This window comes from Mobula hypostoma, chromosome 4 (assembly GCF_963921235.1).
Source record: "Mobula hypostoma chromosome 4, sMobHyp1.1, whole genome shotgun sequence".
Classification (NCBI taxonomy): domain Eukaryota; kingdom Metazoa; phylum Chordata; class Chondrichthyes; order Myliobatiformes; family Myliobatidae; genus Mobula; species Mobula hypostoma.
Window position 1 is genome coordinate 81439892 of NC_086100.1, and position 15386 is coordinate 81455277.

Below are 15386 nucleotides of genomic sequence, written 5' to 3' on the forward strand. Positions count from 1 at the left end.
TAATAAAGTGGCCACTGAGTTTACAACCTATCCTGATATATACTTTGACAATGTTCTGCACTATCCATAATATCACCAATCTTTGTGGTTAAAGTGGATGTGAAACTTAAACCAGTTATTCACTCAAACTTAAAAAGCAGTGACCTACCAGTAAATTTGTAGGCTGCAATCACACACTGCTGAACAGTCATGTTTGATTTACTGTGTGTCTTGGCATCCGTTAGTCTTGTGAGACCACAGATTTGCGCCTTGGAAGGTTTCCAGGGTGCAGGCCTGGGCAAGGTTGTATGGAAGACCGGCAGTTGCCCATGCTGCAAGTCTCCCCTCTTTACTGTATATATTGTGGTGTGAATACACATGGTAGTGAAGGTAAGGACTGAGAAGTGAAAAAGAATGACTGTTTTAGTTCAGCCTATCCTGATAAATATAGTTTATGCAACACAAATTTAATTCACGGTTAAACTCCTTTAATACTTCATCCAACAAAAGTCATAAACTCACAAAAATTTCTTTAGCCCCTTCTGGTGACTTTGAGTGCACATGCCACAACCTACAATGGAAATCTTTTTTAAAGAAAGGTTTTTAATGGAACTGGGAGTAACCGACTAGGCTGGCAATAATTGCCCATCCCTTCTCTATCTGCGTTGTATTCCGTGTTGTGTATTTATTATGGTAGCTAGTCACATGAGTGGGGGCACAGTAACAGCAAAGGGAATGAGTTACATCTCCGTGCTTTGTTAGTTGCATTTTGTAGTAGTTGAGGACTGGTGGATGTCGTATTTTTTGCTGATCGCTCAATAATACTCAATTACGCTTAGTTTACACTTAGGTACACTTGAATTTCATTGCTTCAAGATTGTATGTTTGCTAACTGTTAATAAAGGATCAAAAGCATATCCTCGACCTTGGAGCGATTATTATTGGGGTGAGGTCACATCACGCAAGTATAATAAATCTTTAAGGTCACCAGCAGTGGCAATTGTTTTGGTTTGGCCGCTACATTGCAGGGACTCTGGGTTCATACGTTGGCAAAGCTTCTTTCACTGTTGACGGAGGAGCCCACTGAATTGGGAAACAGTTCTGGGTACAGTTTAAACAAAAAGTTTTCCACTTTGACCAAGTGCGTTGTTTTTACATTTATTCCAGGCTGCCTTGGCATATTTAAAATCTTCATGTTTTATTGCTTTATTCCTGCAGAACTCTGCCCTCATCCCCATTTATTTGCCTGCTGTAATGCACAGCAAGAACTGTGCTATTTCTTAAGTTTATTCATTTAGATTCTGTATCAGCAAACCCTCCAGGAAAGTGTTACAACATAAACATAGAACAGTACAACACAGGGACAGGCCTTACAGTCTGCAACATTTGTGCTGATGCAATGCCAAACTGAGCTAAACCTATCGGCCTTCACTTGCTCCATATCCTTCTATTCCCTGTGCTTTCATGGTCCTGTCTAAAGGTCTCTTAAATGCCACTTTTGCTCCTGATTCCACCACCACCCCAGCAGCAAGTTCCAGTCATCTAGCACTTTCTGCATCATGTGGAGTGTGAGAGGCTGCAGCCTCTGTCAGAGTATCTGAAAGGGCTGCTCCTCAAATTTTGGCCACACTTCAGATACATGATGCTGCTCCTCAGTCACCTGGTACAGAGGTGGGAGGGTTGGTTGTTGGACCTCCTAGTTGGTTTACTCATGGGCCTGGGCAATATGGTCATTCATGCCGGCGGACTGGCAAAGATTCTGCCTGAGCTAATTGCCTGGCCCTCCTCCAGGATTACAGCCATGTCTATATATCCCTGGAAAAGGAGCTTGCAGTATCCTTGGATTCACTAGGAAGGTGCCACAGGGGGGTTGAGTGTATTCTGGGGAGAGATGTCTGTGATGCTGTTTTGCGCTGTTGATGGTAAATATGTAAATTGTGCAATATTGAAGTATTGTAATAATATGATGCTACCATCACTGAATAGGCTCTTTTAAAAAACACTTGTCCTGCATATCTGCTTTAAGTGTCCACTCTGCCACTTTACATCATGTTCTGGTGCTGGTTAATGGTAAATTACAATGAACATATGGCAGCAGGAAAAATTCACAAGTGGACAATTCCAAATGTAATATAGACCACCTCAACCCTCTGTCTTACCTCATAGATGTCCTTTAAGTTCTTAACGTAGTCTTGCTCTCTTTCTAAGATCTCATTGATGACATGATGTCTCAGTTGATTTTTCTTTTCTATTTCCGCCGTGGTAAGTGTTTTTGGCGTAGGTGATGCATTGACAGTTTGGCTCTCACTGTATTCACCGTAGAAAACATAATCATCCTTTTCTTCATCATATCCTAACTTCAAGAACATAAACTGCAGTTACCTTAACATCCAAACTAAACACTATCTTCCAGAACCACGTTTATAGCAAGACGTGAGAATGCACTCATACTGATACCAATATTATTTCTTGTACCGTTTAGAAGAGCTCAAAGAATATCGTGCCATTTAATTTCAGGTCTGGTATTTGATCATTACTTTAAAAATGATAGAAATATGCAATCTCTGCTTTACCCCACTTTTAAATCAAAATGATCATATCCATAAAATAATAAAATACTTGCATCTAGTCCTGCCTGTGCGCTTGAGTTTCTCTTGCCAAACAATTCAATACTGCTACAAAGTAATCAGCAAGAGGCAAATAAAGCAGCCTGTGCCAGCATGCAGCAAGTCCTGGACAACAAGCAGGCATGGATGAGAAGCAGCAGGAAACTCTTGTGCAGGGACTAACCATCTTTAGTAAGAGAGCCCAGCTACCTTTCAAAGGCTCCACTCCACAACGATGATATCTTCACGTCCCCATTGACCACATGCAACCAGTCCTGTCACATAAATATAATGTCCACAGGAGCATGTCAGTGTCGGATAGTCTGCACAGGTGACTCATCTCCTGACATAGAACACAGAACATAACATCATAGTACAGACCCTTTGGCTGACAACGTTGTGCCAATCTTTTAACCTACCCTGAGATTAACCTAACTCTTCCCTCCCACATAGCCCTCCGTTTTTCTATCGTCCATGTCTAAGTGTCTGTTAAATGTATCAGCCTCCACCACCATCCCTGGCAGTGCATTCCATGCATTCACCATTGTCTGCATAACAAACACTTAGCTCTGGTGCCTTATAAGCCTTTCCAACATCTATAAGGTGTAAGTCACTAGCAACTGCTTCTTCTTCCCTGGATAACTATGGCTCCAATAACTCACAAGGATTTCAGATCCATTCAGGGCAAAGCAATCCTGATTGGCACCCATTAGTCATCGAAGTACTTATTGCCTCTATCAGCAGTGTGCAGTGTACACTGTCTTCAAAATGCCTTACAGCTACTCCAAAGGGAACTTCTTCAAACCCGTGACTTCTACAACCAAGAAAGACAAGGGCAGTATGTGTATTTTTCAATATCATCTGAAGTTACCCACTAAATCATACACCATCCTGATCTGTCTCTTATGCAAGGTAAAAATCCCAGAACTCCCCGTCTAACGACACGGTGAGGCATCTCGGTGAGAAGGATTACAGTGGCTCAAGAAGGTAGCATGATATTCTGAAGGGCAATAAGGGATGGGCAAGCAGTGTGGATCTTGCTGCTGACTGCCAGACCCCAAAGAATGAGTTGCAGTGAATGGTGGTTTGTTCAGCCTTGTTAGCACGCTGGTTTACGATATCAGATTACCACATCTGTCAGGATGCTTTTGCTTTGCTTTGCTTTGACAGTGAATGATTAAATTAATGATTTATCACGGGTTTGCACATTATGTTTAGCATCTTGAATCATGCACTTCTTTCTCTTCTGCTGTTAATGTTTATTGCTCCTGTGGCATTTGACCATACTCCTAGGTCCCATCATTTCTCTGTTTCCCAATCCAAATTATGCCTTTAATTCCCCTCTGACCCTGTAATTTCCTGATCATTGAAGTGTCCTGTGCTGACACCTGCCACCACGTTATCGTTTTGTGGGCACAACTGTAAACCTTGGGCTGACATCATACACACTCTACTGTGGTTTCACCCATAATTGCTTCTGGTGTCAGCATTTATTTCAGTTTTGAGTGATAGGTGTAGTGTATTTAATATGTCAGTAATATTTGAGTAATATTGTAAATACATTGTTTAATTAAGCATGCATTGCTTGTTTACATAATTCATTATGAGTTATATGGAAGAAGTACATGAATAGCATATATCATTATGCCACCACATCACATGTGAGAGCCTCACTAAAAAAAAGGAAGAGATGCTCAGTAGATATGCATCCTGGCTCCTGTGTTTTTTTTTCAATTCGTTTTTGGAGTTACAAAATGTAACAGCGGTGATGAAGAAGTTTTAAAACAAACCCGAGATGACTACCTACCTTTGAAGTGCTATAAATTTTTCTTCAGAAGGGGGGGAGACACTTTTGAGTTTAAAAAAGGCCAGAAAATGGATAAAACTAATAACTACGGCCATGGGTTCTTAAACAGTGAGAACTGGATGATAACAACAATAAATTAAAAAAAAGAAGAAATGGCTGGTTCCATCTGAAACACAGATGCTTTTGATTGCACAACAGATAAATGGATAATATAAACTGAAAGAATTGATCGATATTTTGAAGCAAATGAACTAGTCAATAAAAAATGAACACCCGTGTTGCTGAGTACAATGGTGGAAAAGCATACAGTTTGCTTAGAAGTTTTACTGCTCCAACCAAACCGGCTGAAATGAAATTTGCTGATATTGTGAATGTAATGCAGAACATTTGAACTGAAACCATTGTTGATCACAGAATACTTCAGGTTTCATAAGTGGAATCAAAACAAAAGGGAGTCCAATTCAGTTTACGTGACTGAATTGAAGGAATTGTCTAAGCATTGTCTGTTCAGTTTTGAGGCTAATGGTGCATTGAGAGATCATTTAGTTTGTGGAATCTTACAAAAAAGCATTCAAAAATGCCTCCTAACTGAAGCACAATTCACACTTAAAGTAGCAGTTGAAATCGTTGCTTCAACAGAAACAACGTCAATGGAATTGGACACTGGCTTGGCCGTTTCAGCTGTTCCACAAAATGAGTTTGAATGGCATCTCTGAGATACTGAACTGAAGCCTGCAGATATCTAAGTAAGAACTTATACTGGAGAAAAGATAATTCCTCTGGGAATGACATTTGTAACAGAAAAATACAACAAACAACAAGCCACATTGGGCTTGTATGTGGCAAAAACAGAAGGGCCAGCATTGCGGGGCTGTGATTGGCTGAGACAACTACAACTTGATTGGAGATCCATCCACCACTTGCATGGCACATTACATGCAACAGAGTCAACTGAAAGGGAATTGAGAAAGGTACTGAATAATGCTACAGCAGCGTTCAAGGATGGCATTGAAAAATGCAACATATCAAAGGTAATATAGTGTTAAATGAAAATGTCACACCCAAATTTTGCAAAGCTCATCTGGTTCATCATGTCATCTGCGAAAAAATAACCAGTGACCGGGGTCACATGATGGCTGAAGGAATTCTTTCCAAGTTTGAGTAGATCCCATGGCCAGTGCCAGTGGCCCCAGTAGCAGAGAGGAATGGGTCTGTCAGGATCTATGGTGATTTTAAGGTCACCCATCAATCCAGTACTGAAAGCTGATCAATACCCTCTGCCGAGGATAGAGGATATCTTTGTAATACTTTCTCGAGGGAAACACTTCAGTGAAGTATATTTAGCTGAGGCCTATCTACAGAGACCAAAGTACTTCTCAACTTAAGTGCTCAGAAAGGGCCATGTCACAAAAATAAGCGTATTTTTGTACCTGCAATTTGGCAGTAAGATATGGACCAGGTGCAACAGGGCTGCCCAGGCATGCTGTGTTACCTGGACGACATCACTGTTACTGGCAACAATGACAAGGAACATCTCCAAAATCTCAAGATAGTGATAAAAAGATTAGAAGATTATGGGCTCAGAGTGCAACACAACAAGTATGAATTCTTTAAATCAAGCATCACTTACTGTGGTCACACTATTGATGCACAAGGATTACACAAGTGTGCTGAGAAAATTCACACAGTGGTGGATGCCCCAAGACCAAAGGACATGTCAGAGTGCAGCCCTTTTATGGATTTATCAATTACCACAACAGGTTCCTGCCAAACCTGGCTGCTATTCTCCACTCCTTGATCTCACAATTACAGATTGGGAAGAAATAGCAACGGACAAAGCACTGTGAGGTGGCTTTCCAAAAAAGCAAAGGAAATGGTGATGTCAGACACTGTATTCTCATATTATTATCCACATGATCCAGTGAAGCTTGCCCGTGATGCCTCAGCTTATTGTATAGGTGCAGATATCTCATGTTATGAGTGATGGAAATGAACGCCCCTCAGCCTTTACATCATACTTCCTCACCACTGCAGAGAAAAATCACACACAGATTGACAGAGAGCCTTTGAGTCTGGTTTGGGATGGAAATAGTTTCAATTAGTACTTGTATGGGCAGGACTTTACTCTCATTACTGTTGATCAAACACTAGTGTCCTCTTTTAATCCACAGAAGAATGTTCCACTAGCAGTAACAGAGATGGGCACTTTTTCTTGGAGGAAACAATTACAAGAGGGTGATTAATCATGGACATGCTGATTGATTGCCTTGTTTACCTTTGGAAAAGGAAATACCTGAAAAATTTACAGAAGAGGACTCTCCTCTTAACGTATTCTCCCCAATGCAAATCAAAAGCTCCTCTATTACAGCAGAGATGATCAAAATGGAAACCAGAGAAGATCCCACACTGTCTCAGGTATACATGGCCACTCAAGATAGCTGGAATGTACAGCAGAAATTCCAATTCCCCCATTTTTACCAACATCAGGATGAATTTGCCCTTGATGATGCTTGTTTTAGGTGGAGATGGTTGTGCCATACAAGTTGAGAGCTAAAGTGTTTGACAAGCTAAATAAATGCTAGTTATCTAGGTGTGGTCAAACTGAAAGTGTTTGCTTGAAGCTTTGTCTGGTGGCCTGGGATAGATCAGCAGATCCAGCAACTTGCCATGCACTGTTTGGGATGCCAATACAGCCAGAAGATCCCAAGAGCAGTGCCCGTACATCCATGGGTATGGCCTGCAATATCCTGTCAAAGGATTCATGTGGATTTTGTCAGACCATTCATGGGCCCAAAGTTCTTGGTAGCAGTGGATGCAGCTACAAAGTGGCCAGGAGTGCTCCCAACAGCCTTCACTACAGCCTCACACACTGTTGACGTGTTGAGAAGCCTCTTCACAAAGACTGGTATTCTAGAACGCTCCATCAGTGACAATGAACCATACTTTGTTTTAGAGCGGTTTCAGTCATTCCTGAAAATGAATGGAATAAGACATCTTACATCTGCACTGTACCACCCAATGACTTGCTGGAAAGGTTTGTCCAGAGTCCAAAGAACACACTGGGAGCAATGTTAGCCAAACACATTACACTGAGTCAGAAACTCGCCAATTTCCTCTTTGCATATTGCAGTGCAGTACAATCCACAACCAACAACTCACTAGCTGTGCTGTTCCTGGGTTGCTGTTTGTGCTCACATTTGGATTTTCTCAAACCCAATCTCAGAAGAAGTATGCAGGACAAATAGCTGAGACAAATTGAGGGCTCTTCAAACAAGGAGATTCAATGTTTCACTCCTAGACAAGCAGTCCGGTCAAGGGACTACAGAGATGATCAAAAGTGTTTGTCTGGAAAGATTAAGGACAGAATTGGACTACTCTCTGACACAGTGGAGATCGTGTTTGATGTCATCTGGAGACAATATGTTGATCAGTCGAAGGGAGCAGAGTCAACTGTTAGAGAAGAAAAGTGCCCAGAACTGTCAGAACTGCTTCCTATGCTCCCAGAGCCTGAGATTGTTTCACAGCCACAAGTCTCACCCGCCAAGAATGACCCCCTTGTCAAGAAAGGCATTATTCCACAAGAGTAAGGATTCCTCCACAGCAATTAAATCTTTAGTCCTGAATGTGACAATTTAAATTTTACAATGCTGTGGATGTCTATATAGTAGTTGTATAATATAGTATACTGTCTGTATATAGAACAGATAGAGCTAAAGGCGAGCTGAGTAAGTTAAGAGCATAAAAAAGGAATTGGCTGATGAGGTGGGGTGGAGAAAATGGCAGAGAGGAAGGGAAATAATGGAGGAAGTGGGACATGGTGTTAAGTAGAATGGTTGGCAAGCAGGTATGTGAAACAACCTAGGGAGGTAGAGGTTGATGTGAGGTACACAATAACAGAATGGACAATTTTTGGCAGTAGATTGTAATCAGTTTAGAGTTTAACCTGACTAAATGTGTCAAGACTGTACAGTGAGCACCGTAGAAGTCCGTGCCTTCAACAATCAGCTTTATTGATGAGGGGAGGTTGTAAAACAATTCCCTTCTGAGCTAAAAGTGAGAGAAACTACTCCCATTTTGAGCCCCGATGCAGGGTTTCAACCTGAAATGTCAATAATTCCTTTCCTCTCACAGATGCTGTTTAACTCATTGAATTCTTCCAGCACATTGTTTGTTTATGGCAGCATCTGCAGATTCTTGTGTCTCTCTTAATGGGGTATTGAATAGAAAAGTTTAACAGCTGTATAAAATTTTGGGTAGGCCACATTTGGGGTGTTGTGTGTGAGATCTGGCCGCTCCATCATAGGAAAGATGTGGAGGTCTGGAATAGGGTGCAGAAGAGGTTCAAGAAGATGCTGTCTGGATTAGAAGATATTATCTATAAGGAGAGGGTGGACACATCTGGACTGTTTTCTCTGAAATGTTGGTGGCTGATGGAAGACTTGATAGGGATTTATAAAATTATACAAGGCATAGATAAGGAAGTTAGAGTCTATTTTCAGGATGGAAATGTCAAATAGACAGGATATAGATTTAAAGTGAGCATGGTGTGGTTTAAAGGATATTTACAAGGCAAGTTTTCCACAGAAAGTTGTAGGTGCCTGGGACACACTGCCAGGGGTGGTGATAAAAGCAAACATGATAGAGTCATTTTAGAGGAATTTAGACAGGCAATGGAGGCATATAAACCATGTCAAGGCAGATAGGTTTAATTCAATTTAGCATCATGTTCAGCACATACTTGGTGTGCTGAGAGATCTGTTCCTGTTCTATACTATTCTGTTTTAAAGCAGAATGCTTATATCTATGCAAAGATAAGCAGTAATCTGAAAGCTTCTAGTAAAATAATTTGTTTTATCCTATTTTTGCTGAATGATGAGCTAGTGTTAAGTTTAAAGTTACCAAAAAATGTAGAAATTGGTGTACTTTGGGGGCAGAAGGTCATTAAGGTATGGAATTCCTTGTCATAAATCGGTTTGGAAGCAGAATTAAAGAAAGATTTTGATGGCGAAATGAATATGCAGCTGAAAAACGAAATACTTACATAAATTTAAAAAGCACTATAATGTGACAATATAGATGGTTCTTCCTTTCTCCCTTTGCCTCTCATTTGCCTCTTCCATGTTTTTTTTAAAATTCTTGCTCAAGCACAATACCAACTCAGTGCCTGAATCAGTATAGGGAAGCTTAATAGAGTTTCATTAAGCGTGCTTGCTTTAAGTCATCCTAGTATTGAAACAGGCGCCTTAGAAAGTCTTTGTTTTTGGTGCTATAAATTACTACAATTTCAGGGGAAGTTTGCACCAGAAACCAAATATTGAGGGTAATGTTTGGTGAGAAGGTTATACCCATACTGAGCTCTTTACTTAAGGATGAAAGATTAAAGAAAGCATTGAAGAAATTCAGTGGGAGGGTGACAAATGAACACTCTGACGAAGAATAATCTACCTGAAATATTAATTTTCTGCTCTCTGAGTTAATGCTACCTGATCTACTGAGTATCTCAGTACTTTTTTTTAAAGTGTAGTACTTACAGTACTTTGCTTTAGAAGAATGATGAAGCTTGTAGTTACAAAGAAACAGAGGAGGGAGGAGGGAGGTATAGGGAAGTGGGAAAAAAAACAGATTTTAAGTGCTGGGAGAAAGGGAGGGTGGATGACAATGGAGGAGTGGTGAAAATACTGCAGAAGGAGAAGGTGGAAAGTAAACAGACCTCAAGAGGCATGAAGCCTGATATCCTCTAACACTACCCAATCTCAGACATGCAGAAACTACAAGACACCTCTTCCATACTTCTCCAAAAGAACTGAAAACATTATTTTTAGTAAAAGACCTAAAACGCTGCTGCAGTTCTCACACCCTAGTGTTTATCAAAAGCTACAAATTTGCTTGTTAGGTAGCTGGTGCCAAGACATGATGTAGGAAAATTATTAAGAGGTAATGAATCTCTACCAATGCATAATCTGTGAAAACATCCATAATAGATAAAAAATGCTCTCAAAATTCTGTAAGTAACCAAAATTTTGATGCTTTACACCTATAAGTCTATTTCCAAGTCATCTTTGAGAGGCTTTATGCTTCGGAGGATTCACTAACACAAATAGAGAACACTAGACATCCTCCTTTACAAAAAGAGGGTTACATGCTTGATCAGTTTGTCATTAAGTGTACTTACAAATGAACTTATCTTTGACTTGACAAAGCCTATTGCCCCAGTCATTCTAAGTGGAGGTCAGAATGGATACTGTAAGGGTTCCAGTTTCCCTCATTAGGCTTCCGAATTGTCATTAAATGACCAGTTTGTTGACATGAGTGAACTAGCTTCAGTTTAGCTTTGCTTAATGCCAGCACTAACTGTAGTTGTGCATTATATCAGCAAATCATTTACGCAGGCTTGCAGCTGTACACAAGATGTGTCATAATTGTATCATACAATGACTGCTGGATAGGTCACTTCTGCAGCCAGAGGCAAAAGGTTTACTCATCATAACTTGAAGACTTCAGCAAATGCTATTTTTTCACGGTTTTGAAATACCTGAATTTCAATAAGAATGTTTTTAATGGAGATAGAAAATTAATTTTGTGTAATGATGTATCTTTTGTTTTGTCCACTGAATACTGCCTTCCAAAGTTCTTTGCTTGACCCTTGAATCATACTGAAAGCAGTCTATGTTTAGCTGAAGTGTGCAGTAAATCACACTATGGTTTGAAGTAGAACGCAAGCCAGATTTCTTCTAGTTAAGTTCTAATTCTATCATAGACAATGAGAATGATGCTGTGCTTTGTCATCTTTTCATTGTTTGCTCTGTCCTATGATTTTAATTTGTATCCTGTACGTTGTATTTCTGCTCCGCACGTATCTTTGAGTGTGACCAAGCCTCATCGAATTGAATGAGAGCAAAAGGTTGATTGGGCTGTTCACATTCTTAGTATCATTGTTTTGCTGATTAATTATAATGAGGAAGAAGACACCAGTCAAAACACATCTGCATGATACTTCTTGCACATGTTTTTAGTGAACTGAGGACAATATAGCTTACAGCTGGATGGGGCTGAAGCAGTCTGGGTTCAAGATCTTCCTCCACAGCATGCTACCAGCTACCGTCCAAGCCTTTGAGAACAAAGTTGATGAACTAAGGGCAGAGCTGACAAACAAAAAGAATTGAGGGTCTGCTGAAACATGGCTTACATCTGCTTGACCTGACTGTGCCATACAGGCTGAGGGCTTCTCAATTCACTGGATGGATTGTACGACATCCTTTGGCAAAGTTAGAGATGGTGGAGTCTGCTTCTCAATCAATGTCTCGTGGTGTTCAGATCTGATGGTTCCGGCGAGCTCCTGCTCACCCACCTTGGAATATCTAACAGTGAAGTGTCATCCACACTACCTGTTGTGGAAGTTCACTTCAGTGATCCTGACGTCAGACTACATTCCACCTCAGAAGCCTGCACTCAATAAACAATACTCTGTGGTCAACAGCCTTGAAACAGCATTCCCCAAGGCCCTCTTCATCAATGCAGGTGAGGCCAACCAGGTCAGCTTCAAGAGTGCATTACCAAAATACTACCAGCACATCTCATGTCCCAATAGATGCCAAACACCCTTGATCGTTACTATACAAGCATTAGAGATGTAGCCAGATTAGATTAAGATTGACCATGGTAGGCTGAACTAATTTGGTATCATTGGTATGCTGAATTTAGTTGTAGTATTTTGTGACTTGATAACTGCATTCTGTCTCTTAAACTTTTCGACCAAAGGCAAAGAATTGATTGTGGACTTCAGGGAAATCTGAGAAAGCACACACTAATCCTCAATGAGAGGTTAGCGGTGGAAAAAGGAGAGCAGCTTCAGGTTCCTGGGCAACAGCATCTCAGAGGATCTACCCTGGGTTTAATAGATTGATGCAATCACAAATAAGGCACACCAGCAGCTCTACTTCATTAGCATTTGAAGAGACCTGACATGTCACCAAAGACTCTTGCAAATTTCTATAGATGTATCATGGAGAGCATTCTGTCTAGTTGCATCAGTGTCTGGTATGGACATGCCGCAGAGGGATGTAACCTGAGCTCATAGCTACAACCCTCCGCAACATTGAGAACTTTTTCAAAAGGCAGTTACTCAAGAAAGCAGCATTTATCATTAGGCACCCTCAGCATCCAGGCACACTCTCTTCTCATTAATACCATCAGGAAGGAGGTACAGGAGACAGGAGCCTGACAACCCACACTTAAGGTTTTAGGAACAATTTCTTTCCTTCAACCATCAGATTCATCAGTCCACAAACTCATGAACACTACCTCATTATTCCTCTATTGCACTATTTATTTATTATGTCTCTTGTTGTAATTTACAGCAATCTTTTTTATGTCTTGCATGGTACTGCTGCCATAAAACAAATTACACAATATACTGTATGTCAGTGATAATAAACCAGATTCTGATTTTCTTTTGATGCATTGATGTCATTAGGCTTTCATTGACCTTAGGATTGTTTATTTCTCTGTAACTATGGTCCATCACAAACCTGCAGCAACCAAAGTATTTTCTAGAAAATGTGTTTTTAAACAATTCCACCTCTGCAGAATAATTCCCTTCAAATATTTTCTGAGTTCTAAATGACTCGTAGTGAATTTGCTACCATCGTTTTAAAACAGTTTGGTCTTGGTCAGGAAATACACTCTCTAAAAAATTATTCTTGTTTCACCCATGATTTTGGTCTCAGATATATAAAAACTGTGCTCAAAAATTCAGTTATTATGCAATTTTTATTCCTATCAGATATTCAAATAGTGGTGCTCTAGGTAAGGCCTGCTTTGTCACATTTAACTGCTGATTGCACTCATAATTTGTGGATACATTCAGTCAACAAGAGATTTTCCAGAAACCTTCCCAGTTACTCGGAGCTTAGACTTCAGGTTAAAGGTGAGAGCTTAACCAAGGCATGATATCAATTATACGTCTGATTTTATTCAATCCAACGGCACCTCTTACCAACATGCTCCACCCTACCTCCTCTCCAAATCCAGATAGGCACCCCAGTGCTTCTTTGTCTTCTTCAGCTGTCACCAATAATCATTGCCAGAATCCCTGATTTACCATTATTTATGACTTGTAAAGGAAATTATCTCCCATGCTGTTCTTGTTGTGTGTCTCCATATCAAATCTTCAGTAGCATGAGTAAGGCAGGGGCTAAATCATTCACCTAGAACAGATCTCTGTTATTGATGTCAGGTACAGATACTTCCCTACAGGGTGTGTAGATAGTATAATTCTCTGTTAGGCTCAATGAAAAACAACATATTGTTAAATGAAAAATAATATTATACGAAAAAGTGTTGTTTTTCTCTCTCAGAAACAACTTAATGATGGTTGATACTCTGGAAAATACAGTTTCACCTGAGCTACACAACTGCTGACACCCACATGAATTGAGAGTCATTGTCAAAGTCATTTAGATGGTGTTTTGTACTTTGGTATCTTACCAGTAGATTTGTTACTGACTGTATATACTTATTAGCAGCCATATATCAGTTGAATCCTGTGAATAAATTAACTGAATGTTTCAGCCTTCCCCAGAAATGAAGCGTTTTACTTGTTTCCCTTACAGTGAATTCCAGCTAATTGGGACATGTCAGGACTAGGACATTTTGGCCCAGTTAAGCAAATACCCCAATTAGCTGAAGTTTCATGGAATAGTTAAAAGGTATTAAAAAAAAAGACAAACTACCATTTGACTGAGTAACAACTTGCGTATTTTTTAATGAAATTCAAAACCAATTAGGACACTACCAATACCTCTACATTAAACTGTGTAATAAATCCTAATAGTTATCAATGGAGGAATTTATCTGCCATGTTCTTTTGATTGACCGTAGATGAACAAAATCAGCGCAGACAACTAGTGCAGATAATTGACTGTCTTTATACAATGTTCTAGATGACTGCATCCTCCGAATCTTCATTTTCATTGTAACGTTCAAGATGATTGTCAATATCTTCATAATTCCCAACTTGCTGAAATACTGAAATTGTTTCATTTTCACTCCTGCTTGTTTCTTGCACCTCCAAGCCTGAATGCTTGAAATCACAGTGAACAACACCATTCTGAATGGTCTTACTGCTTATTTCTTGTCAACTATCGGTGACAAAAATTACAGTTTTTTGAACACAAACACACATTCCAAAATGATCTCTAAGCACCGTGTAGCATCTAATGGCCACACAACAGACGCCAGTTAGAAACTAAAGCAATACACACAAAATGCTAGAGGAACTCAGCAGACCAGGCAGCATCCATTGAAAAGCATAAACAGTCAATGTTTCAGGCTGAGATCTTTCATCAGGACCGAAACTTCAGCTGTTTACTCCTTTCTATAGATGCCACCTGGCCTGTTGAGTTCTTCCAGGACTTTGTGTGTGTTCATTGGATTTCCAGCATCTGTAGATTCTCTCGTCTGTGCTAGTTAGAAACTGTTCTGCAAAAGCCTCCTCCTGTCCCAATTAAGCAGCATAGTGTCCCAAATAAATGGAGGGAATCCCAGCTATTTTCTTCTTTTATTTTTATTTTATTTTTTATTCTTTAAAAGTTGTCCCCCAAAACAGCTGCCCTGATTAACCAATGGCCCAATTAACTGCAATCTATTGTACTCTGATCATTCCCAAAATATTACATATTTTCATATTATTTTGCTAATTCACCTGGATAATAATTTAGGGTTTGAATTTTTTGAACAGCTTGTGTCATATCGCACAAATATAGTCCCAATGGCATCACATGTCCATGCCGACCAAGCAAGTCACATATCTATCTAAGCAAGTCACATCTTCCTGCATTTGGCCCATATCCCTCTGAACCTTTCCCATCCATTACATGTCCAAATGTCTCTTAAACATTGTAATTGCACCTGTCTCAAGCAGTTTCTCTAGTAGCTTGTACACACCGCTCCGTACATGAAGAAATTGTCTCTTAGGTCCCCTTTAAAACTCTCCC

The 15386-nt window shown here is 40.0% G+C and overlaps 1 protein-coding gene across 1 annotated transcript in view; it reads right to left on the minus strand.

The window, feature by feature from the left end:
• LOC134345960 (rho guanine nucleotide exchange factor 4-like) overlaps positions 1 to 5926 on the minus strand; it is a 78055-nt gene extending 72129 nt beyond the window's left edge. The window contains exons 1-2 of the mRNA XM_063047304.1: positions 5885 to 5926; positions 2139 to 2336 (exon numbers count right to left, since the gene is read on the minus strand). Coding sequence (XP_062903374.1) covers positions 2139 to 2336; positions 5885 to 5926 — 240 coding nt within the window. The remainder of the gene's footprint in view (positions 1 to 2138; positions 2337 to 5884) is intronic.
• Between the last annotated feature and the right edge of the window lie 9460 nt (positions 5927 to 15386).